At 48.0% G+C, this 27,480-nt stretch overlaps 2 protein-coding genes across 7 annotated transcripts; both read left to right on the plus strand.

Moving 5' to 3' along the window:
* The first annotated feature begins 78 nt into the window (after positions 1-78).
* Positions 79-13,676, plus strand: CDKL2 (cyclin dependent kinase like 2). Of its 4 annotated transcripts, none has more exons than XR_008449555.1 (13): positions 82-340; positions 2,979-3,173; positions 4,018-4,196; positions 5,031-5,143; positions 5,443-5,582; positions 6,626-6,714; positions 7,212-7,338; positions 8,385-8,659; positions 9,147-9,234; positions 9,984-10,095; positions 10,217-10,323; positions 11,028-12,469; positions 12,579-13,676. XR_008449555.1 is itself a non-coding variant. In XM_054064549.1 (13 exons), exons 1-12 carry the CDS (start codon positions 173-175, stop codon positions 11,085-11,087), a joined length of 1,653 nt encoding a protein of 550 aa, XP_053920524.1. In that variant the 5' UTR covers positions 82-172; the 3' UTR covers positions 11,088-11,123; positions 11,730-13,676. The 4 variants fall into 4 exon arrangements, 3 of the variants coding, with proteins under 3 accessions (XP_009564448.2, XP_053920524.1, XP_053920525.1); XM_054064549.1 differs by having other exon boundaries at positions 11,028-11,123; positions 11,730-13,676; XM_054064550.1 differs by having other exon boundaries at positions 11,028-11,123.
* Positions 13,677-14,317: 641 nt separating this feature from the next.
* RCHY1 (ring finger and CHY zinc finger domain containing 1) lies at positions 14,318-24,284 on the plus strand. Of its 3 annotated transcripts, XM_054064554.1 has the most exons (9): positions 14,318-14,462; positions 14,564-14,683; positions 15,593-15,708; positions 16,071-16,149; positions 16,626-16,670; positions 16,766-16,824; positions 17,757-17,783; positions 18,047-18,167; positions 19,130-24,284. In XM_054064554.1, exons 1-9 carry the CDS (start codon positions 14,397-14,399, stop codon positions 19,256-19,258), a joined length of 762 nt encoding a protein of 253 aa, XP_053920529.1. In that variant the 5' UTR covers positions 14,318-14,396; the 3' UTR covers positions 19,259-24,284. The 3 variants fall into 3 exon arrangements, 1 of the variants encoding a protein (XP_053920529.1); XR_008449557.1 differs by having other exon boundaries at positions 16,997-18,167; positions 19,130-19,157; XR_008449558.1 differs by lacking the exon at positions 19,130-24,284 and having other exon boundaries at positions 16,997-17,783.
* The last annotated feature ends 3,196 nt before the right edge of the window (positions 24,285-27,480 follow it).

Genomic DNA, 27,480 nt, shown 5'->3' on the forward strand with positions numbered 1-27,480 from the left:
TTGGCCCCGCCCGCAATCCTCCCGCTCCCCGTGAGCTCCAAGCGGTGGTTCTTTTACGACAGGTGGGACGCGCTTTCCGGCCGCGCGTTGCCCCGGTGACGGCGCGGCTGCCACACCCCCACACACACCTCCCAGGGCTTTCCCGGTCTCCGCATCCCGGCATCCTGAGGCCATGGACAAGTACCAGCCGCTGGACATCGTCGGGGAGGGTAGTTACGGGATGGTGACCAAGTGCCGCAACGCCGAGACCGGGCAGGTGGTGGCCGTGAAGAAGTTCCTGGAGACCGAGGAGGATGCGGCCGTCAGGAAGATCGCGCTGAGGGAGATCAAGCTGCTCAAGGTGAGGAGCGGCCCCAGATCCATGGGTTTGGGGTCAATTCCTAGGGAAATAAAGCTAGTGCAGGTGAGGGGCAGCACCAAATCCATAGATTTGGGGAAATCGAGCTGCCCCAGGTGAGGAGGCAGAGCCAGGTCCATGGATTTGGGAAGATCAAGCTGCTCCAGGTGAGGGAGCAGTGCCAAATCCATGGATATGGGGAAATCAGTTTCTCAAGGTGAGAGGGTATCACCAGTTCCGTGGATTTGAGATAAATTGGTAAGGAGATCAAGCTGCCTGAGGCAAGGGGGCAACACCAAATCCGTGGGTTTAAGGAGATCAAGCAGCTCAAGGTGAGGGGGCAGTGCCAAATTCACAGATTTGGGGAAATCAAGCAGTTGCAGGTGACGGCGCAGCACCAGATCCATGGATTTGGGGTAAATCCTTAGGAAGATCAAGCTGCTCAAGCTGAGGGGCAGCTCCAAGTGCTGTCCCCTGAGACGCTTTTGAAGCAGATCTGCGCGAGTCTGGATCACACCTGATCAGTTGGCCAGGCTCTCTTAGTTACTGCATCAAATCATGCACCGCCTCCCAGTTGTGTTGGGAATTAACTTGTTTTCCTGGGTACATGGGAACTTAGCAAGGGAAGAATCCATATATAGTTCAATAAATGTGAGCTATCACAGTGAAAATACATACCTAGAGGTTTAATCTTTTTGCAGTCTCTTCACTTGCATGCTCCCTGTGAACCTCATGGGGTTTTTGCACCCCCCATTCTGGCGTTTAGGCAGAAATTTAGTTCTGTCTGAAAACAGCAAAACATCCTGAGGTGGGAATAAATTACTCTTGAGAAAAGAGCCTTTTTCTAATTAATCACCTTTTTAAAGTCTTCCTTTTTGAGGCGTTCTAAGGAACCTGGGTCTGACAGAGGCAGGTGCAGGTTGGCTGGTGCTCCCTCTGGACTGGCAGAGCATTTCGTGCTCCACAGTCCTTTGGCATCTTCCTTGTTGCAACCCCTGGGCCATAGTGCTGCCTCCAGGCAGCTCTGAGCTAATAACTAACTGCGCATTGTGGCACGATCTGTTTTGTTAAGGTGGTATGTGGTAAACCAGGGTTGTTACAAACATGTAGTGAGTTGGATTCTTGGCTGCTCAGAATGCGATGACAAAATAAGGAAATAAAGCTGCTTTGTTTTCTTTTAATTTAAGTTGCAGTGTTTTCCTCTAAACTCTCTTCAGCTTTCTCCTTTGCATAATATCAGGAAAAAAAAGATCTTTTCAAATCCTTGGCTGGTCACTTTTCCCTCTGAAATCACTAGATACAGTTTAATAGAAGCTGTTAATTGTTAACGCTATTATAGGTAAGAATGCTGAACTTGCCCATTATCCATTGACTGCTTGTATTCTGGCACACATTGGTTACTGTAAGTGTGTACAAGCTGGCAGTACCAGCAAAAATGCTTTGGGTGTGGTAGGAGATTAAAAGAGAGGTCTTCCATCTGCATTATTAGAAATAATTGAGATTAACAAACACCGTGTAGTTGGTGATGAAGTGGCAGCTGAGCAGAACAGGGAGGTATTGCAGGTACTTTTGTTTTCCTTGTAAATGGGGATGTCAGAGGTTTTTAAAAAGAGACCTAGAGAAAGGAATGACAGAGAAGAGGAGTAGAACTTCCTGGAAATGTGGGAGAAAAGAGATAAATCAGCTTTGGGTTACTGGGAAAGGCAAAAGCTTTTCTTAAAACTAAACATTGAGAGCTGTCTTCAGCAGTCCTTTGAATCCTGGCTGGAAGGGGCAGTCAGCACTGCTCCATGTGCCCTGCCCTGCGGGAGCAGGCGGGGTAGCACAGTGCTACCTGGTCACCTTGATGAAAGCGACTATCTCCAAAGGAGTCCAGATCACAGACACAGCCCTGTGTTATGGACAAGCCACTTTTGTCGTGGCTGGAGCTTTTGTGAGCAAAACCAGGGAGGTAACGGGGAGTCTCTGCAGTTCCCCAGTCATGGCTGAATGAATGTCCTGTTTGTCTTCTCACTGTGGTCAGAGACATCCTTGGAAGCATGCTGAACTTCCCAGTACAAACTGTCCTGCTTTGTCTTTCCTACCAGCTCGAGTCCTCTGGATTTTCCTTTGCCATGACATGTCTTTGTGGGAGGTGTTGTTAGGTGCCTGTTGTCTCTCACGTCTTAGCCACATGCTCCTTCAGAGTTCTTTTTGATTCCCTCAAGATTTCTCTTCATGGAACATAAGCTTGCTTTGAAGTCTGTCAAGATCAGGGCACAAATTGATGTGACCTCTTTTGTGAAGAGAGTATTGAGAGAAGCAGAATGCGTGAGATTTTACAACAGCGGAACAGCATATTTTGAGCATTAAGAATAAATGTCCTTGGTGTTTTTTTATTTTTAGGTTACAAAACCAGGTGTCTGCCTATGTAAGGTGGTGGAAATCCTCCAGATAATAGTTTTAAAAGATAAAATTGGCTAAATAAAATCTATTCTAAAATATCAATGAGCTGATTTTAAGAATAAATGAACGTGAGTGTCGTGTCAAGAAGAGCATTCCAGGGCAACGCACCGGCTGGGTTGCAGATAAAAGTGTCTGGTCACAGTTTATCCATTATATACTGCCAAGCTCTCACAAAATATTTCCTGTTTTACAACAGCAACTCAGGCATGAGAACTTGGTGAACCTGCTGGAAGTGTTTAAAAAGAAGAAACACTGGTATCTGGTGTTTGAATTTGTGGATCACACGGTGCTTGATGACCTTGAGGCATTTCCAAAAGGACTGGACTATAACAGGGTTCGGAAATACTTGTTTCAGATTATAAGAGGAACAGCATTTTGTCACAGTCAAAATGTAAGTATGCACCAGGAGCCAGCTCTGTGGTTAACCTTGAACAAGTTGATATAGAAGCATATATTTCTGATATATATTAAAGCTTAGAGAAATAAAGCTTTGTCTGAAAAGGAAGAGGCAGGATTTGGTGTCAGCAGATCCAGTAGTCTGATTGATTTGTGAGAGCCTTCCAAAGGAAGAGTACAGAAGTCCCTGGGGGTCCGTTACTTGGTGGCACCTTACTGTGGGTTGGCTTATCGTGCAGAGTGAGATAGTCTCTCTTTCAAAAGTCTTGATACTGATAGCGTCTGTGTAAACACACAGTCTTGCTTTTTCTCTTCAGTATTTTTAGGTTTTTGTTCTCAACTGATTTCTAACAGGTTTGCCAACTTAATCATAATTGTGTAACTCTCTATATAAAAACACAAGCACATATATTTATCTAATTTTTTTTTTGGGAAACTGTCCCTTACAAATTCCTAAAATACACCTCACGTTTAACAGCAGGACATGACCACGGCCTTTGCAATACATACAGCTTTCGAACTTGCGTTCATGGCCAGGTTTCCAAGCATAATAAGTTGTGCCTGTTAAAATACCTGTAGCAAATACACCTGCAGAACGTATAATAAATGCTTCTGTGTGCAAAAATTAGAGGTTCTGTGTTTACCTGTGCACTTGGGTTGGCACTTCTTCATTAGCAGAATGCACGTGGCTATCTTTTACAGTCTCCGTTTGTTTCCCACGCCTGCAAAAAAGTAATTTTCTCCCTTGATGTTAAGAAGCTGCTATTTTTGGTGTGCCAGTCAATTTATGATGTAGAAGTGGGGAATCTATTTGCCTTGCCTTGCTTTTCTCCGCACAGATAATTCATCGGGATATTAAGCCAGAGAACATACTGGTTTCCCAGTCGGGAGTTGTAAAACTATGTGACTTTGGATTTGCCCGCACCTTAACAGCTTCCGGGGAAGCTTACACAAGCTACGTGGCAACCCGATGGTATAGAGCTCCAGAGCTGCTGGTGGGAGATACCAAGTATGGCAAGTAAGTCTGGCACGTGAGCCTATTGAAGGCTTGTGGGCTTTTGGGAAGTATGGAGAGGAGTGCTCTGTTTTTTGGGAGAGGCAGGACACTATTGCTTGGCAAACAGGTTAGAGGGATGCCGTTCAGCTTTCCCTGGTTATTCACTTGTAAAAGTTCAAAACTTTCTCTTATTTCTCCCACTCTGACAGTGGCTTTCCTGGCTGAAAAGGCAAGGAGAGCCCTTGGCATTCTTGGTCTATTGTCTATAGGACATTTTCAGTTGCAGATGCTAAGTATTGGGGGAGGCTATGATACAGCTTCCTCCCGTGCAGCTGGAGGCATGGAGGGAACACAGAAAAGTCCCTCGGAACTATTCTAGGCAGACGTTTCAGGAGGGAGGAGGTGACGTAAATGAGATTTTTCTTACTGGAATCCCCAGTGCCACAAAAGCGGGTCAGAAATTAAACTGTGTTATTCAGAGGTCCATTAGTACAATTTTGTGGGTTTATGTATGCCCCTGTGTTACTTATTTCTCAGTAACTGTGCCTTAAGGGCAGACGCCTCCGGCAGGAGGAGCTGCTTGCCTTTGTGCTCTCTGAAGAGCAAGATTCTGCTAATGAGTTGTGTTGTATTAGTATTTTTAAAGTACTGGAGTTTGGAACCTGATAGCATATGCCTGCTTCAATAGCTGGATCCTTGTCATTCATCAGAGCACTTGGAAGCTTGGAAAACAGTTGCCTTGCTGCTGTGGGGGGAAAAGCTGTGCTCCAGGCTTGGAACCTGGCTCAACTTTTAGGTCAGAGAAGAGACAAATGAAGCTGTGCTGAGCTAGGGTGGTGGGTCTTTGTTTTCCAGGGCTGTGGACGTGTGGGCTATTGGCTGTCTGATAACAGAAATGCTTACTGGACAGGCCCTCTTCCCTGGAGATTCAGACATTGACCAGCTCTACCATATCACCAGGTGCCTGGGTAAGAACAGCCCGTTGGGCTTCTAGTGCTTGCTTAGAAATGAAGTGGTCAGATACCTTTTGCTGAGGGGGAGTAGGATGTGGGGAGAAAGGCTGCGGTGTGTGCTGAGCTCTTTCTGAGAGCACGTACTCTTAGTGCCTTCTACAGAAGGAGCTTGTGAGTGCAGCATCAGTTCGTGGCGTGCAGGTGGAAAAAGAACAACCCAGACTTCAGCCCTTTCAGTAGTGCTGACCTAGTATTTCAGCCCCCGAAATGTTCTGTATTTCTTCCGCATGCTTGCTTTGTTTGTGTAATTCCAGGTAATTTAATTCCAAAACACCAAGAATTATTCAATAAAAATTCCCTCTTTGCTGGCATGAGGTTGCCTGAAGTGAAGGAGGCTGAGTCTCTGGACAAACAATATCCCAAACTCTCTGCCGCAGCACTAGATTTAGCCAAGGTAATTAACTGATTACTTACTATGAATGTCTCTCTGTTTACCTGTCGTTTGCCTTTGGGGGCCAAGGGCAGCCTTCAGAAAGGGCTGGGGCTCTTGAACTGCCTTTCTCTCAACTACCCATGCCATGAGCAACTGCTTGGGTTGGTGGCTTAGTGAGGACTGCCAGGATATGACAGCTACCATCCTGGGCTGCAGAGGAGACTAACCCAGTCATCTCTAGAGCCAAAATGGTCACTGCCTACCCTCCAAGGGAGGATTTGTAGCATATAGTGCCCTACCGATTAAGTTTTCCAAGGAGATTTGAAAGGTGAAGAAGGACTCATATGTTCAAAGCGTCCCCCCTACAACTCACTGCATCAGTTAATCTTTGGAAATGTCTCCCAAAAAGCTTTGCCTCTCATCTGCTCCCTAAGCAGATGCTTTGTAGATAATAGACAGCCTCTTACTTCTTACTTGCTGATAGAGCTGTGTGGATACAGTGTTTTCTGCAAACCCTCCCGCTGCCTGCTGGTAGAGGTGCTGCAGGAAACAGGCTTGGATGGGATGGCATCCAAATGTGTCCCTTGCTATTAGAGCTGTGTGTCTACTATGTGGAGTTAGGAAGCCTAAAACTTCGTAATACATTCTGAAGAATCCTTCCAGAAATTGCTTTTGGGCTTCCAGTAGTCTGAAGCACTGATATGTTGGGTAAGTAAAACAACCTAAAAAACCACATGGTTGTATTTGAAATGCGTAGCGATCAAAACAGATTCTAAAGCCTTAGCTGAACTGAGACGAGATAGGTTTGCTGAGAGCGGAGTGATCTGTTTGCGTGACAGGTATTCCCTGTGCAGCAGCGAGTCTTTGTGAGCATTAGTGAGTAGAATGGAAGCAGCCAGCAGGCATTAAACTTTATTGGTAATGGTGTCTCTTGGGCTTGACTCAGTATAACAGGCCTTAGAAGGGGGAGTTTTGCAGCTTTTTTCTTGACTGCACTCAGAAATGCTAAAGCCTTTGTTCCATTTCTAATGTATTTGCCTTCTGATGTTTTATGTTGATTGCAGACGTGTTTGCAGATTGATCCAGACAAGAGGCCACCCTGTGCTGAGCTCTTGGAATGCGATTTCTTTAACAACGATGGATTTGCTGAAAGGTAAACAGTTCAGTTCTTGCCAAAAGTGGGCTAATATTAGAAGGAAGTTAAGCAGTTGTGCTTGAAGTGTGCATGCTGGGTGCGCAGAGCTGACAGCTGCTGAATGTCTCAGTTTTGTTTGATTTTAGCCTTCCTGGAAATAGGAGAGAACAGTTGTGGTGGAACACATTGCAGCAGCACATTTGTCTCATTACCTTGTCAGGACGTCAATTCATTGGTGTGTGCACGTAGTGTCACACCATATTGGGTAGTGTAGTCTTACACTGTACTCACTCTGTGTCTACACCAGGCTGGATACAAACACTTTTATTGCTGTCACGTGAAAAGCGTGTGCTCCTAAGATTTTATTTATTTCAGTGGCTACATCGTATTTGGCTGGATTCTCATGGTTTGATTACTTAAAAGGCTATAGGAGCCTGTGCTGAACACTAGCTGGTGATGATACTGAGATTAACAGAAGCCTTTTTAATTTTTTTTTTCCCCTGTTCGGAATGTAGGTTTGCCCAGGAGCTTAAATTAAAGATTCAGAAAGAAAACAGAGACCATCAATTTCAAAAAAAATCAAAATTCAGCAAAAGGGACAAAGATGATATTTCAGAAGAAAGAAAAATGTTTGGTGTCCAGGTTGGTCGACCTTTGTTTTCCAAACCTGTATTTTATTTTTTTTGTGTGTGTTTTAAAATTACTACATTATGTGCATTAGTTTAAGTTCAGGGCAAAAATAGAATCATAGAATGGAATCGTAGAATGGTTTGGGTCAGAAGGGAACTTAAGCCTATCCAGTTCCACGCCCCTGCCATGGGCAGGGACACCTCCCACTGAATCAGGATGGTCAAAGCCTTATCCAACCTGGCCTTGAACACCTCCAAGGATGAGACAGCCATGGCTAATAGAAGCATAATTGCCCATTTCAGTATTTTTAAGAAAGACTAGGTAAGCTTGATGTGCTGGAGAAGCTCATCTCTGGAGGCCACTGTGAATCTAAACAGCGCTGAAGACCTCCTTGCCCAGTCCAAGTCAGTCCATTAGGCCTGTGCCCCCACAGCTCTGACACTCGGTGCAATAAGGCCTGTGGGCTCTTGTGTAGGAGTTCCTTGTCGTTGGTTGTAGCTGTTTGGCTGCTGCAAAGTTGCCCTAGTGCTTGGCTCAGCCATCTGCAAGTGGCTCTGTGGCCAGTAATTGCAGGTAAACTATGTTGTGGTGCAGAGGGAGAATCGGTTAGGAAGCATAACTCACGTTGGATCATGAAAACGTGTGTATGCTACTGTTTACCTGCGTTAAAGCCCTTTCTCTAAATTTGTATATTTTGCTTTCACTCCAGTACTAAGGAGTAGAGGCTTCAGAGTGACTTTGGGATGACACTGGGCTCAGTTCTTATTTCATTTCTTTGGAAGTGGCACAAGATGTGGCTGTTCTTGCTCCACCATTTCCAATCTCGTTCTAAGGTGACTTATTTGCAGAGGGTGCTGGAACCCTCACGAGTCTCTTCCTGCCTGGTGGAAAACAGAAGTTTCCTACTAAAAACAATTCCATCTTGATCAGATCCTTGCAGAATCATACAGGCTTAGGCTTGTGACTTTCCCCCCCCCCCCCCCCCCCCACATGTGCTGCTCTAAGCTACTTGTTAACCACAGCTGTAAAAGAAAGACGATGCTTATCTTCCCAAACAGGATTTCAGCATTGACCTGAAGAACAGAGATACAAAGCTATTAAAGGTGAAGCGCTCTAAAGCTGCTGCAGAGAAAACAGACCGACTCTCCAACCTAAGCTCTCTCTATGACAGTGCGATCAACCAATTTAAAATCAGCCCTCAAATCAGCCTGAAAGATTCCAGCAGCAGCTTGGACTATGCCAAGAATACCGGCGTAGTTATCCCTCCCATCCACCAGAACCTTTCTCCCACTGCAATGAGGATGAGACCTGTGCCTGGGAACCTTAATTACAGGTACAGGAGCAGAGCTTGTATCCATTGTCCCTGTTGTCAAGGAATTGTTATGTCCTGAGAGAGGTGATAATGTGGGAACATGAGCACAGGGGTTTAGGACAGGAAGAGCTCTCAGGAAGAGGATTGTAGATAGATAAGAAAGCCTGGCTTCACCTCGGAGAGCTGTGCGTGCCCACACAGGCACAGGCTCTCTGTGTATCTGCATTTGGCTAAGAGCTACTGGACAGCAGCGTTTTGCCAGCTGCTGTGTCACTGGCCTTTCTTTGACTCGAGGTTTGTCCTTTGGACCAAACTTCTCTGTTAACTGAGCTCATGAGGGATATTCTCCCTTTGAGCCTTCTTTCTCAGCATTTCATGACAATGTTTCTGAGTGTCTTGCATTTGCTCTTTTTCTTTTTTTCTCTTTTTTTTTTTCTCTTGCTCTTTGTTCTTTCTGGTCACCATGTTACCCCAATTAATACAAAGATTGGGGCATTTTTGATTACAGGCTTGATGACAAGAGTAAAAAATACTACCCATTATTGAAGCAACGGAAGCATTCTCCAGCAGGCCATTACAGCGTAAGCTTGACACCGGTAAGTCATCTGTCTTTTCCTTTGGCAAAGCAAAAGTAAGTTCGGAACCCAAGTACGTGTTTTATGATCAAGAATCCCATTTATTGCACCCTTCACCATAAATCCCAGCCAGAAATATTATTTTCTTCACGTCTTTTTTCCTACACATGTGTTATACTTTGCTAATGTTTATGTTACATGAAACGTATTTTGTGTCTGAGGACGATTTTAAATGAGAGGAGCAGTCCAAGACAGTTTATCTGTAAGACATAGAATATATCCATGGCCTCCTGCCTGAGCAGGAAAAGCAGACCGTATGTGCTGCGCTGCTGAAGCAGAACGTGGAATTTAGATTTAACATGGCTTTATTCATTGATGTCATAAATACGTTAACAATTGATAATGAAAACAAGTGAAATGGAAGGCTTTCTCCTGCATTCACTACCTAGGCAGTATTCTTTCCATGCCAGCAGGAATGCTTGCCTTTTTACAGATAACTAATCAAAGCTGTTCTCTGGGTGTTGTATTTTGTCCTTCTGAAAGCAGCCTCGCTTAGATGGCTGTTTTTTTTGCTGTGGCTGTTCTGTTTAATATGTAAATTACACTTGAGCACTCGAGTGGATTCCTTCCCACACGAGAATGTTCCCTTTCACTCTTGCGCAAGTTCCAGTTGCAGTGGAACATTGCTGCATTGATGCATTTTTAAGCTTGGAAATAGCTTTGTTTTTTTCTCTATTTTCACGAGCTGGTGCTTATGCCCTTGATGACAGGTTACTAATGACAAAAACGTCCTTCAGGCAAGTAGGAAAAAATGGGAATTCTCCAAGACAGACGTGCATTTGCCAGAACTAAAACATCTCCCTGAGCTGAGAGGAGTGGAAGGTATGAGCTTTGATGTCCTCTAAACAAAACCTGGATCCTAAATAAGTGGCAGGAAGCAGTGTGCATTAGCACAATCAGCTCTTGCGTCTGTAACACGGCATTCATTGGTTGTGTTTTGCAGCACGGCATTCCAGATTTCTGAAAAAGGGATGTAAGATGGTTTCAGAGTGCCGTGTCCCCTCCCTTGCTGCTATTGAACTCCATAACACAAGCCTGACCTTACAGCAGGTAAAAAAAAAAGCAATATAACAGTTTGCACTGCTGTGTATTTGTTTGGTTTGGGATTTTCTGAACAGCACAACCCACAAATTCCCAGTGTGACTCTTAGCAGAAGCAGAACTTGCCTTGGTTTCTTAACTGCCTACATAAAAGGACGAGAGGCTGAAGGGGAAGGAGAAGGGTCACAGATGAAACATGGATCTCTACTTGTCTCCTTGAGGTTAGCTAGATACTAGATGGGCACTGATAAGAGAGACAGCATGAACTGTTGCAATTTCAGCTGGCTGGATCAAGGTAGAATCAGCCTGATTTACTAGGGTTGAAAACCAGGAGGGACTCATGGTTTGAGGAGAACTGTCCTGGCTGTGTTGGATGTTAAGGGGCTGAGCACAGTCTGGAGGAGGAAAGCATAGGAGCCAGGCATAGGGAGAGAAAGGGAAAACTTGCAACTCTTAGAGATTAATTCCTCAGTAACATTGAGATGTTTGGGAATGAAGTAATTCCATAGGCAGTCACTTTGGGTGCCTTGCTTCCCTCTGTGATTTGGCAGATTGTATTTGAGGGGAGCATTTTTGAAGTCTGATTTGATCAAAGAACAGATTTAAGGTACAGATCAGCACTGTGTATGTCCCTAGAAGGCGGTTTCTGATTGTTCTCTGTTTATACTGCAGTTGGAAACTGAGCCTCTTTTCTTTTCCCTTCCCAACTGACAGATGTCAGGGACCTTGATGCCCAATGCATCAGAAGCCAGTTTCCCTAGAGTTGAGCACTAGCCTTATGGAGAAGGAGATCACATCTGCCTGTAAAAGGTAGGCTTTAATTTCCACAGTGTGGCCTTCTGGTGGTTTTAATTTCTGCTGTGTAGTGTCTTTGAAGTGGATGGTTTCATGAATGTGTATCCAGTCCTGAGGTGCAATGGGGAAACCCTTTTACACCTCACATTCTTGGTTAGTACTCCTAGCTAGGACAGGCTTCCTGCTGCAGCCAGCATGCAGCTTTCTTTACACGGATAATGCAGTTGGCTGTGGCAGGTAGATAGTTTTCCTGAGCTGAGGTACTTTTTTAATATAGCTGCTGATACCTCAATGCTTTCTGAGCGTGTGATGGAAGTCTGGGAGAGAAGGAGGCTTAGGAAGAGTCCTGGCTGTGTGATTGACTTGTCTTAAGTACTGAGTGCTCTTGAAGTACTGTGCCACTCTGTTTGTACTTTCACTTAGCATGGCGTCTTATCATTCTGGGTTGTTTTAAGCTGAGGCTTTTAAATGTGGTTTTAATAGTTTCCCATCTTGCCCTTTGAAAGGCACACAGTTCTCCGAGTCCTTTGGTTGGAAAAAAACCCTCATAGAGAAAATTGTGTGGTTTTGTTTGTTGTTCTGCTTTATTCTGTTGTGGTATTGTTACCTCTTGTTGCTCAGCATCCTCCAGGGAGTCTGCTGTATGTGTTGGAGGCTGTTTCATCCACTCGAAACCAAGAACTGCAGTGCTTAGCTGCGGGATTTTTACTCCCATGATCTCCCCTCTTTCCTCACTGAGGCTGGGCAGAAGGGACAGCACCTTCGGGAGGGAGCAGGAGTTACGTAGAACAAAGAGGGAAGGAGACAAGGTGCTTTAGAAGGGTCTTCAGGGGCTGTGCTGCAAAATCTCACTGGCTCTATTGGAACCTTGTGCGCTGTGTAAGTGGGGTTTACTTGGTGCTCTGCCTACCCTGGTGCTGCTGGCGTGGACGCGATCGTGTACCCGTTCCTCTGGGGATTCTCCCTGTGGCCACAGCGACCACCAGTCCCGGCTGCCTCCCTCCACTCTCACTCAGTGTTCATAGCGATAGCTGTGAGCGTGTCACAGCCATAGTGTTAACATGCAGGTGCAAACTCTGCATCTTGTTTTTTCCTTTGGGTCCTTTGTTTCCTTTTTGAGAAGAGAGAGCAGCTGCCGATTCTGAAATCTCTGCACGAACGCTGCACATGCTTTTAATCTGCATGAGTGTATTTAGCACTTACATTCGCCTGACGTGATGGCTTAACGCTACTAGGAAGAAAGAAGAAAACACATTGGGATGGGAAGCAATCCTGAATGTAGAAGTGGGGGAAAAAAAGAAAGCTTATTAAAGTTGTCTCATCTGTGAAGCACAGAGGTGTAAGTGCACAGCATTAGCAAGGTAAGGACGTGTAGTAAGTGAAAATAAAGGAAGCACAGCACCAGGGAGTCCCTCTGTGGTTTTCTTGAGCTGTCTATAACATCATCCTGCCTTTCTCCTCTTGATGCAGATGGCTGAAAAGGTGGAACGATCCACCTGAGTTTCCAGGTACTAAAGCTGCAAGGCCTCTGCAGGAGAGAGGAGGATCCCTTACTCTCGTGTTAGCGCAGCGGACTGCTGTGGGCAGTGGCTCGGGCCCAGGCTGAGGACAAAGCTCGCACTCCAATCACTGCTGAATTTCTTGCATGCAAACCAGCTCTGAAATGTTGATTTTCTGGACTAGGGCCTGGTCTTGTCAGTGGCTGTCAGAGAAAAATAGCAGTTATTGGTGCATGACAAAGGGCAGGAGCTGGTTGGAGGATTTTGAAGGAAGATGGGCTTACTTTTGTCTTAACTGCTGCCCTCCTGAGAGTTTTGTTTTTAAATGAACAGTGGAAGAGAGTAGGTTGCTGCTGAAACTGCTGTGTTTTGGTGGGCTCCCTGCTCTGTGCTGGAAAGCACCTTTGCCTTGACAGAAATGTGAATGACAAAAACGTTTGCACAAGAAATACAACATTTGAATGTGTAAATGTCCCCAGCTGTTCCTCTGAAACCCTTGTGAATGCTCAGCAGCACGTGAGACCTTGCGTTAGGTTCCTTTTCCCTCTGTGCTTTCGTTCTCTGGGTGTTGAACTGGGCCTGGTGTCTGGCTGTTGTTAACAGTGAAGGAAGAATATTGGTGTTAAGAGAATATTGGTGTCAAATACCAAGCCGAGAAGTGAGTGGCATGCAAAATGGATTCTGTGAGTGCTCAGTAACCCACCAAGTCATCCATCCTTCACTTTTCCTGGGGAATGAGATGTGGAAAACTCAGCAGTGGTGTGCAGGGAGAGAAAGACAGAGACGCTTTTATCTTGGGACCGTTACAGGAGCTTAGCTGCTCTCAGATTGGCTCCAGTCAGCTCTGGGGTGTCCTTGTGTTGCTCACAACTCTGTTTTCCAGCAGCTCGAGACTGCTGTCACCACTCACACCCCTCCACAGTGTAGTCATCTTTCCACAAAACGCGGCCCTTCCCATCAAAGTATCGCAGCAGAACACAGCATAAATGTCATCATATTTAGAGGTTTGTGCCTGTATTGTGTTTTGACATGTACATTAAAATCTGTAAATAAAAAGATATTCAAATTCCTCGGTACCAGTGTCCTTAAAAAGATGTGCTCCCATCGTCTTCCTGGGACTTGGCGTCATATCCACTCGTCTGTCCTGGTGCCATCACCTGCACTGAAAAATAGGGCTTTGGAATCAGTTTCAATAGTTGACATCAAGTTTATTGCAGCCAAGGGTTTGGAGGTTCATGTTTGAGGAGGGGGGGAGGAAGTTTTTGGGAAATGGGAAGGGGAAAGGAAACTTTTCATAGAATCGCAGAATCCTAGAATGGTTTGGCTTGGAAGGGACGTCAATGGTCATTCAGTTTGAACCTCCTGCCATGGGCAGGGCCACCTCCCACTAAACCAGAATGGGGCGAGGAAAGGTTTGTGGAGAAAGGGACGGGAAAGGAAGGTTTGGGAGGGGGGAACCAGCAAGGTTTTGTGGAATTCGAGGGGGGAACCAGCAAGGAAATTCGGGGGGAGGAAGCAAGACTTTGGAATTAGGAGGGGGAAAGGCAACCTTTGGGGGAATTAGTGGGAAAAACGCAAGGTTTTGTGAATTAGGGGTGGAGAAAGGGCAAGGTGGGGGGAGTTAGTGCGGGAAAAGCAAGGTTCAGGGGAACTGGAGCTGGGGAAAAGGTCTGCGTGAAGGGAACGAAAGGCAGGACGGACGCAGGAAGCCCCGGGGCGGAAGCGGAAGCGGCGGAACCAGAAGTGGCGTTGGCGGCCGGTGTGGGCGGTGTTGGCGGTGTTGGCGGCCATGGCGACGGGCGGGGAGGAGCAGCAGGGCGGCTGCGAGCACTACCGGCGCGGCTGCCTGCTGCGGGTGAGGCGCGGCGGGGGCGGGCGCGGGGCGGCCGCCGGGGGGGGGCGGCGGGGGCGACTGCGGGGGGGGGCGGAGGCTGACGGCGGCCGTGCCGTTCGCAGGCGCCGTGCTGCGGGAAGCTGTACCCGTGCCGCCTGTGCCACGACAGCGCCGAGGAGCATCAGCTGGACCGGTTTCGCGTGGCCGAGGTGCAGTGCGCCAGCTGCCGCCTCCTGCAGAAGGTGAGGGCCGCCCGGGGCGGCGCCATCTTGGGGAGGTCCGCGTCGTGGGGACGTGGTGGCTGCCATGTTGGGGAGGTCGGTCTTAGTGGGAGGGCGGGGCGTGTGACCGCCATCTTGGGGAGGTCACTCTCAGGGGTGATGAGGCGCTGCCGTGGGATGGAGGGGAGGAGGAGGAGGTGGAGGTCACTGCCACCAGGTCCTCGTAGATGAGGAGTTGGGTGTGAGCAGGCACTGTGTGCTCGCAGCACAGAAAGCCAGCTGTATCCTGGGCTGCATCCAAAGCAATGGGACCAGCAGGTTCTGACCCTCTGCTCCGCTCTGGTGAGACCCCACCTGGAGCCTTGCATGCAGTTCTGGAGCCCTCAGCACAGGGAGGACAGGGATCTGTCAGAGGGAGTGCAGGAGATTCCACGGAGATGATCCCAGGGCTGGAGCACTTCTGCTACGAGGACAGCCTGAGAGAGTTGGGTTTTTTTCAGCCTGGAGAAGAGAAGGCTGCGGGGAGACCTTAGAGCAGCTTCCAGCGCTGACAGGGGCTCCAGGAAAGCTGCGGAGGGCCTCTGGATCAGGGAGGGCAGGGCTGGGACGAGGGGGAAAAGTTTCAAGCTGAAAGAGGGGAGGTTTGGATGAGATCTTGGGCAGAAATGTGAGGGTGAGGAGGCCCTGGCCCAGGTTGCCCAGAGCAGCCATGGCTGCCCCATCCCTGGAGGTGTTCCAGGCCAGGCTGGATGGGGCCTGGAGCCCCTGGTCCAGTGGGAGGTGTCCCTGCTCACTGCAAGGGAGTTGTACGTGATGACTTTCATGGTCCCTTCCAATTCAAACCATTCTATGATGATTCTGTGGTTCAGTGTTGGGGAGGCACAGCCACACACCTAAGGGCTCTCTCCTCTGTTGCTTTCCATGCTACAGGCCCAGCAGCGCTGTGAGGGCTGTCAAAACCTCTTCGGCGAGTACTACTGTGACATCTGTCACCTCTTTGATCGTGACAAGAAGCAGTACCACTGCACCGGGTGTGGCATCTGCAGGTGCGTGAGGGTAGGGTGGGATCCTCCATCCCAGCTCTGCCATGTTTGGTTGGGGACAGGGATGGAGCAGGGCAGGAAGGAAGGTACCAACTTTGACCTGACACCTTTCTGTGATGATGTGCCAGGGGAGGGTTAGGTTGGACAGTAAGAAAAGGTTCTTCCCCCAGAGGGTGGTGGAGCACTGGAACAGCTCCCAGGGGAGCAGGCACGGTGCCAAGGCTGACAATATTCCAGAAGCATTTGGACATCGTCCTCAGACCCACAGTGTGAATGTTGGGGTTGTCCTGTGCAGGGACAGGAGCTGGACTCTTCAGTGACCCTTGTAGGCCCCTTACTATTCTGAACATTCTTTGATTCCTTAGGATCGGACCAAAGGAGGACTTTTTCCACTGCTCCAAATGCAATTTATGCCTAAATTTGAGTCTTCAAGGAAAGCACAAGGTAAGAACACACCAATTAACTCCGTATCTTAAAAAAAAAATCTTGAAAATGAAAGGTGGTAGTGCCTCAGCTCCATCCAAGGCCACACAGACAAGGGCAGGTTCTTTCAGCATCACAGATCGCCTCCAGGCTGGCCTTGCTAATGGTGGGAGTGATAGGAGATAAAATTTTTGGCCTCCTTCTTTTAACAGGAGGTTGCAAGTCTGGCAGTGTGTGAGTTGTAGCTCCTGTTCCTGCTGCGTTGTAGGAAAAGCTAGGCCACTTGCTGCCGCGGGAGCTCTGGGTGCCCTTTTCTTATGCACATTTTCAAGCCTTTTTTTTTTAATATGCTAAGCCACCCAGTAATTCTCAGAACTTCAAACCTTAATGCAAGCAATAATGTTTCATATATTTTTTCTGAAGGAATTGTAGAATTCACAAAAGTGCAAATCTCCATGCAGTGCAATAACTTTTTATCTCTTTTTGTCTCTGCCAAGTGCATTGAAAATGTCTCCAGGCAGGACTGTCCGATATGTTTGGAGGTGAGCTGCTTCTTTTCATCCCTCGGATTTGTGTGTGGCCATACTTTTGACTATTTAACTTAATTTCCTTGTCTTTTGTCTGGTATTTGAAACAGGATATTCACACATCTCGCGTCGGAGCTCATGTTCTGCCGTGTGGTCACCTTCTTCACAGGTAAAGCATTCCAGATATTTGAGAGAGGAATAGCTGCTGCCTTTTGTGTTTATTCATGCCTAGTTGGTCTCCATCTGCTGCTTACAGCTGGTTTCTAAAGGGCCCATGTGGTTGGGGATAGTCTGTTTCATCAGGAAATCCTTTATTTAGAAAGGTTCTCTTCCTTCCGCAGTAAATTTTGGCAGCGGCAGAGGAACCTGTGTGCTGTTCATTTGGAATTTTCCCATTTCCTTCTGTTACTACTGGAGTTTGAAGAATGCTATAGAGAAGCCCATCCTTGGTGCAGGAAGCAGCAGCACGATGGTTTTCAGAGGCTGGTGGCAGCTTATCTGTTCAGTTTAGGTCCTTTCCAATGGAGCGCGCTATTGCACTACAGAAACTGCTGCCTCCATTGGGAATTTAAAGTGATGTGATACATAGAGTTGGGTGTCTCTGGAGGAATAGTTACCACTTTTCCCTTCCATTTTCCCTTTCTGCTTCTGTATTGTGTTACAGGGACTGCATTTTGTTACTCCTTTGGCTCCTCGTTTTCACCCACATTGTCAGTGTGGGCTAAGTGAATGGCCCCTGTGTTTGACATAAATTTCTCCCCATTGAATCTTCCTTCATCTCCTGCTCACCCTGAACTTACCTTGTGATGCCCCATACTCCATGTTTTCAGCAAACTTGAACCACACAATTTTTGTTGTAGTGTTGACTCTTTTCCCTCATTTTAAGTTAGCAGAACTTAGAATGTTACCAAACGTGCTTTGTCTCTGGATTTTTTCCTAAGTAACCAGTGATTCTTCTGGAAATCTCGCTTGGACTCGGGATATTTTTTATCTTCTAGTTTGGGGATAGCTGTGTGCCTTTTCCCTTTGTTCACTCCAGATGTGTCACCAGTCAGGGATTGCATCATCCTTACTGAACTTCTTGCTGTGTTTTCTTTTCAGAACATGTTACGAGGACATGCTAAAGGAGTGAGTAGTTATAAACATCTCTTAATATTGTTGTAGTCCAAACAGATCAGTTCAAGAGGCAGAGATCATGATGCCAGTACCAAATAACATATAGCCAGGTCTTAAAGGAAGAGGGGCTTTTAATTTCTAGTTCAGTTTGCAAGAACTTTTTGATTTGTGGTGTTTCTCTTTGACTGGTAGGATAAGAAACTTGTCCTTTTGGGTGGGCTTGTTTCACACCCCCACTCCCTCTTCTGATTTAGACTGCTTTTCCCTTCTGGCAGAGGTTACAGGTGTCCTTTATGCATGCACTCAGCCTTGGATATGACAAGGTACTGGCGGCAGCTGGATGACGAAGTAGCGCAGACTCCGATGCCCACTGAGTATCAGAACGTGACTGTGGAGGTAATGGACGACTCTGTTCCCGGTACCTTTGCGCTGCCAGCAGTAGAGGGCACTCGGAACTTATCCTGGATCAGCAGACTAGGCAATGATGAAATGTCGGGTGTAGGCTTGCAGTATTCATCTGCTGGGTTTATAAACACAAAAAAACATGCCCTGCCTGCACTCCAAAACAAAACCAACCCCAAACCTACCCCTGTTTGTGCTGCGGTATCACACAGCAGAGAAACAGCTTGGTCTTTGGAAGTATTTTGCTTTCTCTGGTGCTGCTGTCACAGAACAAAGCAGGAACGTTTGTTTTTTAATAGCTTGGAGCTTCATGTTCCAGGCTAAACACGGTGGGCTTTCTGCAGAAATACTCAGCTGTTGATGAGTGCAAGGCTGGCACATCAAGAGAGCTTCTGTTTTCATTTTGTCTCTTTGTGTTAACTCAGAACTGTGGAAGTGGTTGCGGCTTGCAGGTAACACTGAATGGAACGGCAGAGGTCATTAATGTTTTAGATGATTCTGTTATGGTTTAGACAACCCATCCCATCAGCTCTTGGCATCAGGATATTTGGGAAAAACCTCTTTGCTGCCTGTTTTGAGAAGAAGGTCCATATAGCAGACCGATTAATGTTGCTGACTACTGTTAATCTGCTCTCATTTGCACTTGAGGGTTTCTGTGATGGTTTCCTGCATCAAGAGCAGAAGGCAAAGCATGTCTATCCCTGACGTATGCAAGGAGTCGCCTTGCCCTACTAAAAGTAGATTCTGTGTGATGATACAGTGTGATCCAAGTAGTTACAAGCGGAAAAGTTACATCAGTCCTATAAATTCGGCCGCTGTCTTTAAAAGGAATGTGTTTTCCACTTCGTCCCCTGATGGCAACCCAGTTCTGTGGTTGCTATCAGCGTGGTTGTAGCACACTGCCGAGTGTCCTGCTGATGCTGAAGCCTCTCTCCCTCTGTCTTCCGTGTGTGTAGATCCTTTGCAATGACTGCAGTGCCCGGTCTACAGTGCAGTTCCATCTCCTAGGCTTAAAGTGCAAAAACTGTGACTCCTACAACACTGCCCAAGATGGAAAATGCCGTCTGCCTTTGGAGGAGCAGTGACCAGGACACACACTGCGTACAGCTGGATGAGGAAGATTTGGCTGTGGAAGAGACTATCTACTTAATACAAAACAGCAGACATTTATTCAGAGTTGTCACGGGACCAGTGAAGTGACTCCAAGATTTAATGTGAGCACAAAGGAGTTTTGCTGGTTGTGCCCATGTCCTTAGTACCTGGGGCACAGCGCGGTCCAGCCCTTCAGAAGTTCCCACCACGCAGCGTGGTGCCTGAGGAAGGTTAGAGAGAAAGCCATTTGCTGTGTTGAAGAAGGGAAAGCCTAGAGGAACAGCTACTGAGATGCGGAATGAGAAATGATCAGCAGCCGATGCAGGAGGTGTTTGGGGCAGCCAAAGGTTGTGAGCGTAGCCGTAGGTGGAGGCACCACTATTCTGGTTGTAGCTGTGGGGGGGGAACTTCTAGCTCCAAGTGGCCTTTTTACATCAAGCTGACCTCTGCAAAGTTTTACACGAGGACATTTTGTTCCTTGTAAATGACATGTTCATTCCAGGGCCTCGGAGCCATTACTGTGAGTGGATGGAGAGGAGAGGCTTGCAGAAATCGCATCCTGGCTTGATGTCTTGACATATGCACACACAGAATTCACTTTGAACAAGGCTGGCGCACGCGTGGTGAACAACCTAAACATTGAGCCGCAGGGCTTCCCTTTTCCCCCATCTCCTTACTCGTATTCCTTGGCCAGCTGCAGTCTCCTTCACATCTATTTCTTCCTCCTTTTGTTTTATTCCCTAACAACGACCAAGGTGTCGTATGGTTCTGGACACGTGTGTAGCATGGTGGTCAAGTACACAAGGTAAACCATATCATGTGGTCAGGATTGATATTGGGCTGAGCTAGAGATGTTTGCTAAGCAACAGGAGCTCACAGAGGCACTCGAGAAGTGTGGGGACCAATTTTCTGTGGCTTTGGGTTTTTTTAATGGTATTTGGTTTCACTGCGGGGAGAGAGTAGCAGAGTGCTTTAAAATAAAACTTACTGAACTATTTCAAGACGGGCAGATTGTTTCCCATAATGAGATAAAATATATTTTAAAAGCCCAGTTACTCTTCACCATCCAACTGCTTGTTTTCAACTTTTCTCCTGTAAAACAAGTTTTTCTTAATCCAGCCGTGTCCCCTCTCATGTGTAAAAACCTGCGACCAGGACTGTAGCGTTGCTGTAGCTTGCCTTTACTGGAGTATCTCCCTGAAGCACTTTTCTCACTGCTATAAATGTAAAATAACGTCTCTATTAAATCAAGTTATCTGTGTGCGGTGCTCGCCTTCTATGCGTGTACTCTGGAAATTCCCAGCTGGCGTGATACTGTGACTTGAGGCTGGAACAAGGAGGGTTCAATGACCAGAGGGGTGTGACTCCAGGGTCTGCATTATGAAAACAGTGGACTTATTGGTCCCTATATTTCTTTGGTGGGAGTGGAGGGCTCTTCCTGCTAGCACGGCACAGGGGACTGGTCCTAGGCTGAGCTACCTGATAGAGCTGGGATCAGATGGACTGTAGAGGAGGTGAAGCCCCATAGAAAGTGAAACCAGAGCGACTTGTGTTGTCACAACAAGCTGCACTGTGCCAGAACGCAGTTTCCTCAGCTCCCAGCTTGGGTCTCTGCTTTCCCATCCCAAACCTGCCTCCCCATCCTACCCTGCTCTGGATGTGCAGGTGAATTTAGGTGCTTGATGCCAGCAGAGCTTATCCCTCTGCCACTGCTGCCGCAGTGGGTCTTGCTCAGAGGCTACTGCTGCCCAAATGGCTCCAGCACCTTGGCATGGTGGGTTTGGCTGCCCAGAAGCAGGATGAAAAATGTTCAGGCGATGCCATTTGGATGTTTTCAAGGTGCTCTTCTTGCTTGAGAAGTGGCTTCCGTTTGGCTTCAGACGGACAGGCAGGGTTAAGTGAACTGTAAATGGGATAAAAATGTGATGTCAAGTGATGTTCTTTGAGATGAATCTGAGGGATGTTGTTTTTCTGTATGATTAAAGCAGTCCTTCTCCCAAAGAAGGGGGGGAAAATCCTTGGACCACACCCTTAGTTGACACTTGAGAAGCCCACAGATGGCAGATGCTGGATTAGACACCATTTCCATAGGCAGTGCTGATAGCGGGGGCCGGGATTTGCGTGGTGGCAGGAGAAGCAGAGACGGTTGAGGGAATACAGCATAGCTAGGAAAAGGAACTGACAATAAATTACTTCTATTAGACAGCGACTAGTGAACGGATGCTCAGAAGAAGGCTGGGGAGCTCTGTCTAGTCCTCATGGGCTTCAAAATTGGGGCAGGCTGTCTCTGTAGGTGAACGTGGCACGGCCCAGGTTAGGTGATGAGTGCTCTGGGTGGACGTCAGAGATGCCCTCGCCTTCTGTTGCTCTGTAACCAGGTGACAAAAGACATGTTGGGGTTCCTCACAAGCAAGTCTTGCATGGCACAGGGTTGTCATAGATACTGTGTCTGAGTGGTAGGTGTTGCCATCAGAAAATGGTGAGATGCCGAACACATCTAAAGTGGTGCTGGAGGTGGAGGACATAAGCAGTAACATACTTTTAATGTGTCTCTGGTGGGTGGAGATGTGGAGACTGCAAGGTCCATGCTGTCTCCTTGGGAAGTGCTGAGCTTGCCCACCCTCACTGGGGGCTCCATCCCCACTCCAATGCCTGCTCTGGGGAGCCTTTGGGCAAAGCTGTTGTTAGCCCACCCGTGTCTCTTTCTGGCAAGGCTTCTCCCCCAAAAAAGAACTCTGTTTCTGTGAAAGCATGAGGGCTGCTGGTGATGGTGGGCCATGCAGGACACGAACCTCTTCAGCCTTCAAATGCTGCCGGGAGCAACTAGAAGCAGCAATCCAACCTTAATTAATAAAACAAAGAGCAGAGCAGGCAAATTCTCCCTCTGAGCAGCTGCTAGGGAGAAACAGATGCAGCAATTTGTTCATTAACTTGATGAAGCAGAGATGTTCTTCCAGGGCTGCTGCTGCTGCTGAGGTTGTGGCCTTGCAAGCGGGGACAACTGCTGGAGGAGTGGATAAGTTACAGCTGAAGGATGTACATACAGTGGGGGTCACTGCCAGGGAGCAAAGCGGGATAACACGAGGAGCAACGGGGCTGATGAAGGGGCTGGAGCAGAAGTCTTACAAGAGAATAGCTGAGAGAACTGGAGCCTGGAGAAAAGGAGGCTGAAGAGAGGTCATATCACTGTCCACAGCTCCCTGAAGGGAGGTCGTAGTGCGGTGGGTGCTGGTCTCTTCTCTCACTTAACAAGTGATAGGGTGAGAGGAAACAGTCTCGAGTTGTGTCAGGAGAGGTTTAGATTGGATATTAGGAAAAATTTCTTCACAGAAAGGGCTCTGGGGCACTGGCAGAGGCTGCCTGGGGGAGTGATGGAGTCACCATGCTTGGAGGTGTTTAAAAGGTGGGCAGATGAGGTGCTCAGGGATCTGGTTTAGTAGTGGACAGGTATGGTTGGACTCAATCTCAAAGATCTTTTCCAACCAAATTATTCTATGAGCATTGGCTTGTGGCTTGCTAAAGCTGAAGCTGAATTTCTGTGCATCTTGCAGTTACAGTTTCCAGAGCACTCTGCTCATTACCAGCAAATTGCTTCCTCTTTGTAGTTGTTCTTTCCCTGCAAAAGTCCTGTCAGTTCATTCTACTCTCGGATAATATCCTGGTGCAGCTGGGAAGCCAGCTTGGGAAGCCTCAATAGCAAAGTAGTCTTTGTCTGTGTTGCTAATTGTAAAACCATGCTGGTCAAGCCCACAACCGAGCACATTTGATGCTAAATGATAAGCTAATTTTATCCCAGCTGGAAATATTCCTAGTTGGGTTCCAATCACAAGAGGAGGCTGAAAGAAAACCCTTAGCTGAGCTGCCCTTTGGAAGAGCAGCTCCCTTCCCAGCTGGACTCTTTGGGTAGAGAAAGAAAATGATCTTGGGGGTGGGATCTGGCTGATTTTGACCTTTTGCTCTCCTGCTTTCGTTCCTTGCAAAGCGAGAGGGGCAGCTGGGCAACCAGCTGAACCGCTGGATGGTGCATTTAGCTTGGCACCAAGCCCTCGACTCCCTTTGCCAGGGAAGTAAATCGCATCGCGCTGCAGAAAAATGAGGTGATAAAGATAAATGTAGGAGACAGAGGCAGGCAAGGAGCTGCTCTGTGGAATGGAAGGTGCTCCGCCGAGCTTTGCTGCCCTGTTCCATGGAGATGCTGGATACGGTCTCCATTTCTTGCAGGAAGAGCAAGTATAGCAGCACTGTTGTGCAAAGTGGGCTTCATTCCCACATCCCAGGGATTCAATCCTGTCGTCCTAGAGACTGGTACACCTGGGGAGGCTGAGCCCCTGCATCCTTGCCCCTCCACTCGGATGGAGGTCTGCTCAGCCTCTGCAGGGCAGGCGGTGGGGCAGTCTTGCCTGTGGTTTATAGATAAGTGAGCCGGTGCTGCATTACGTTCTTGCTGTGGGCTGACATCAAAGGGAGAGACATGGCATTGCCCTTGGGTGCCAACACAGCGTCACCCATCTCCATCCTGCCCGAGTTTGGGTGCGCAGAAGCAGCCGAGCGCTGCTGGGAGTGGGAAGGATGCTTGAATCAGAGTGATGTGACGGTCCGGGGATGAAGGCAGCAAGGTGCCTGGGCCAGGGCGTGCCCGCTGGCTCTGGGAGCTTTTGCAAAGCTGTCCTGAACACCCCAGGGCGCGGCAGTGAGCTCCCCCACTGCCAGACACCTGAAATCAAGCTTTACTCACCCACGTAGAGCAAAATCGGGAGCAGATGGGATTATCACTGCCTTGTGGGAAAAATGTAGTGTTCCAGCAAGGCCGGCAGGCATAAACAAGGTCAGCGGAGCTATTAATAAAGCCAGGGCCTGCCAAAGTATGCGAAACTCGGGAGAGGGACTTGTTAAGCCAAAGAGTGGAGTGATGTGTACCGAGGAGCTTGGCTGAGCTCTCCATCCCCATAGAAAGGTGCAGGGGTGATGGCTCAGGAGCAGGGGGGAAAGGGACCCCCAGTTATGGGCTGGAAGGATGGATTTAATGATTCTGATGTGGTTCTTGGCTTGCTGGCAGAAAACAGGTAAGTGTGGTCTGATGGCTTTGGGTCCAATAACATCATTTTGGGGGGAAGTAGGGGTACTGCATATTAAACCTCCTGTACAGCCTTCCCCTCCCGTTGGCTCTTCCCAAGCCGTGTGCTCAGGCACGGATGGGTGTGCGCAAAGCTGGAACTGGAAGGGTGCTGGGATGGTACCCCAGAGCTGGTGGGTGCTCAGCTGGTCAACCTTAAGCTCTAAGGTTAATTGCAGCAGTAGGTGTTTTCACTCTGCATCCCTGGGAGGGTTCAGTGAAAGGCAGGGAGCACTCTGCTGCTGGTCCCTGCCTCTTGGGTTGGAGAAGACCCTTCCCTGAAGCTGTGCAGGCTTCTCCTTGCGTGTGCACGCTTGAAAACCCGTGTCCTGCAGCAGGAGAGCTCTGGTTTCCCCAGGGCTGAGGCTGAGGTCTTGCCCCTGCCCGGCTGCAGAGAAACTATCTGTGTTTTTCCTTTCCAGATGGAAGGAACACAATTAGGGAAAGGCTCGTTGTGTCATGCTATTTATAACTCGGAGGGGTAGCAGGGCATCTGTCTCTTCAGCTCCAAGTGGGGCTGGCTTAGCCCAGGGGTGTGCCACCACCTCTGTACTGGAAATGGGGTGATTGCCTTGGTTTTTTCTCCTTGATAGTTCCAGTTGGAGTTAGGAGGGAGTTTGCATATGGACTGTTACTTGTCACTTTATGCTGTCATTAAATAGTTGTTCTCTGACACCTGAACAGATTCTGGTATCTTTTGCAAGGAGCTGGCTCTTGTCTGGGAGGGAGAGCCTCAGGGAGATCTTGGGGTGGTGGCTTCACCTTTTTCCTCTGCTCACTCATCTCCTACAGCTTTTGCGGATCAAGTCCAGGTCCCTATAACACAGCTGCTTCCTCACTGAGCAGATGGGATAGGGTGGGTGGAAGAAGTCTGGGTGCTCTGTGATAAGAAAAACACTTTTAAACCCGTTGAAAGAATTGGAAAATAATTGATTTTCTGGAAACTTGTGAGAAATAGTTAGGCCTTCAACACTTGTTTTTCTGGTTGTGCTTTCAAGTAGCTTTGTTGGCAAAATAGAGCAAGAACTTAATCACCTGGAGCTCCTGGCTGTTCGTAGCTGCTGGCAGGTGGCAGCGGCTTCGGGGGGAGGTGAAGGTGGCAGGATGGTAAGTGGCGTCCAGCATACCTCAGGGAGGTTGCTCACCCAAAGGTGAAGGCTCAGCAGGAGCTGCTGGCTCTTGGTTGTGTCCCTTGACCCTGGCAGAGCTGCCGTTTGCTTGCCAGAGCTCAGACCTTCAACCTGCTCAGGGAGTGCAGGGGCAATGGGGAGCAGAAGACCTCCCCAGCTGAGTTTTAGCTTCTGTTTGGCACTTTTGACTGGTAACACTGAGCTGCCTTCACCTCCACCTCAAGAGGCTTACAATGATGGCTTGCTGCAAGCTTTTCCTGCGGTGAGGGCCCTGCCTAATGCAGGTTGGGCTTTTCCTTCACTTTTGAGGTCCGTGGGGGAGGTAGCTCCAGGCTGGCTGCTGTGGCCCTGATGGAATCGGAGACTCCTCCCAGGCTCTCACTGCTGTTCAACTTGGAGCTTCAAATCCTCTAGCATAGGGTATAGCAGGAGAGGGCAAAGGTATTTTGCTAAAAATATGTTTACCTTTCAGTTTCTGGGGTTGGAACACATTCTCTATTTAAACACTGAGAACTGCAGCATCAAGTGGTAAGGCACGATGAAATGGCCTCAAGTTGAACCAGTGGAAGGTAGAGGGGGATATTAGGAAAAAATTCTTTACTGACAGAGTGTTGAAGCCCTGGCAGAGGCTGCCCAGGGCAGTGGTGGAGTCCCCAGCCCTGGAGGGGTTCAAAACACGTGCATACATGGTGCTTTGGGACATGGTTTAGCAGGCACAGTGGGGTTGGACTGGATGAGCTTAGAGATCTTTTCCAACTTTAATGATTCTATGAATCTAAAGCAGGAGACCTAGGGAGGGCTCGTGTGATCCTCGGTGCTGCTGCCAGGCTCTGCTGCTGCCTGAAAGGACAGGGGAATGGGATGTTCTGCATGGAGCTATGTGAGCTATTTTTCTATATAAATAAAATATCTCCGAGACTAAATTGAGCTAGAGGGAGTGGGGAGGGGGGAAGGTGAGAAGCCTTTGGGAAGAATTAGGGTTTGCTCTTTTCGTAAGTAAAACAAACTTGCGGCAGAGTTTTCCTCTTTTTTTTTTTTTTTCTTTAAAGAGAATTAAAAAAGAAACTCTCTATTTTTATGGCCTGGTCTGGCTGTTTCCCCTCCTTCCCTGCCACAGCAATACGGAAGGACAGAAATCCCCAAGTAAGTGGGAAGGTCAGACGTGGAAGGATGAGAGGGGTGTTTGCAGCCATTGCCTTGAACGCAGGCATCCTCCCTTTGAGGCAATCATCCCCTCTCAGAAAGTGCTTTTTCCAGTTGGCAAAAGCATCTGTTATTTTTTTAGGCTGTGTAGCCTTTGGTAGCGCACAGTGCTGTAGACATAAACACATTACGCGTGACGCAGGGTGAATGCATTATGAATAAATGAAATGCAAAGCCTGGTGTATCTGTGGAAAAGGAAAAGCCCTTTGGTGTGGCCTCAGCCCCAGCTCCCTCTGCCCCATATCGGAGAGAGATGGGGCTGTTCAGCCTGGAGAAACCTGGGGGGAGACCTTAGAGCAGCTTCCAGTATGGAAAGGGACTCCAGGAGAGCTAGGGAGGGGCTGTGGATCAGAGAGCGCAGGGATAGGATGAGGGGGAACAGTTTGAAGCTGGAAGAGGGGAGATTGAGATGATATCTCAGGGAAGAAATGTTTTCCTGTGAGGGTGAGGAGGCCCTGGCCCAGGTTGCCCAGAGCAGCTGTGGCTGCCCCATCTCTGGAGGTGTTCAAGGGCAGGTTGGATGGGGCTTGGAGACCCTGAGCCAGCGCGAGGTGTCCCTGCCCAGGGCAGAGGGTGGCACTGGATGGGCTTTGGGGTCCCTTCAACCCAAACCCTTCCATGATTCTATGATGCCCCTCCAAACCAGCCCTGCCATCAGCCACCCTCCACCTTCACACATTAGTAGCTGAAAGCATAAAAAAATTGGGGATTAAAAAAGAAAACCACTTTGCTGTATTGTAGCAGCCAAGTTTTTTAAGGATTAAAAATA

Source organism: Cuculus canorus, chromosome 4 (assembly GCF_017976375.1).
Source record: "Cuculus canorus isolate bCucCan1 chromosome 4, bCucCan1.pri, whole genome shotgun sequence".
NCBI classification, from domain to species: domain Eukaryota; kingdom Metazoa; phylum Chordata; class Aves; order Cuculiformes; family Cuculidae; genus Cuculus; species Cuculus canorus.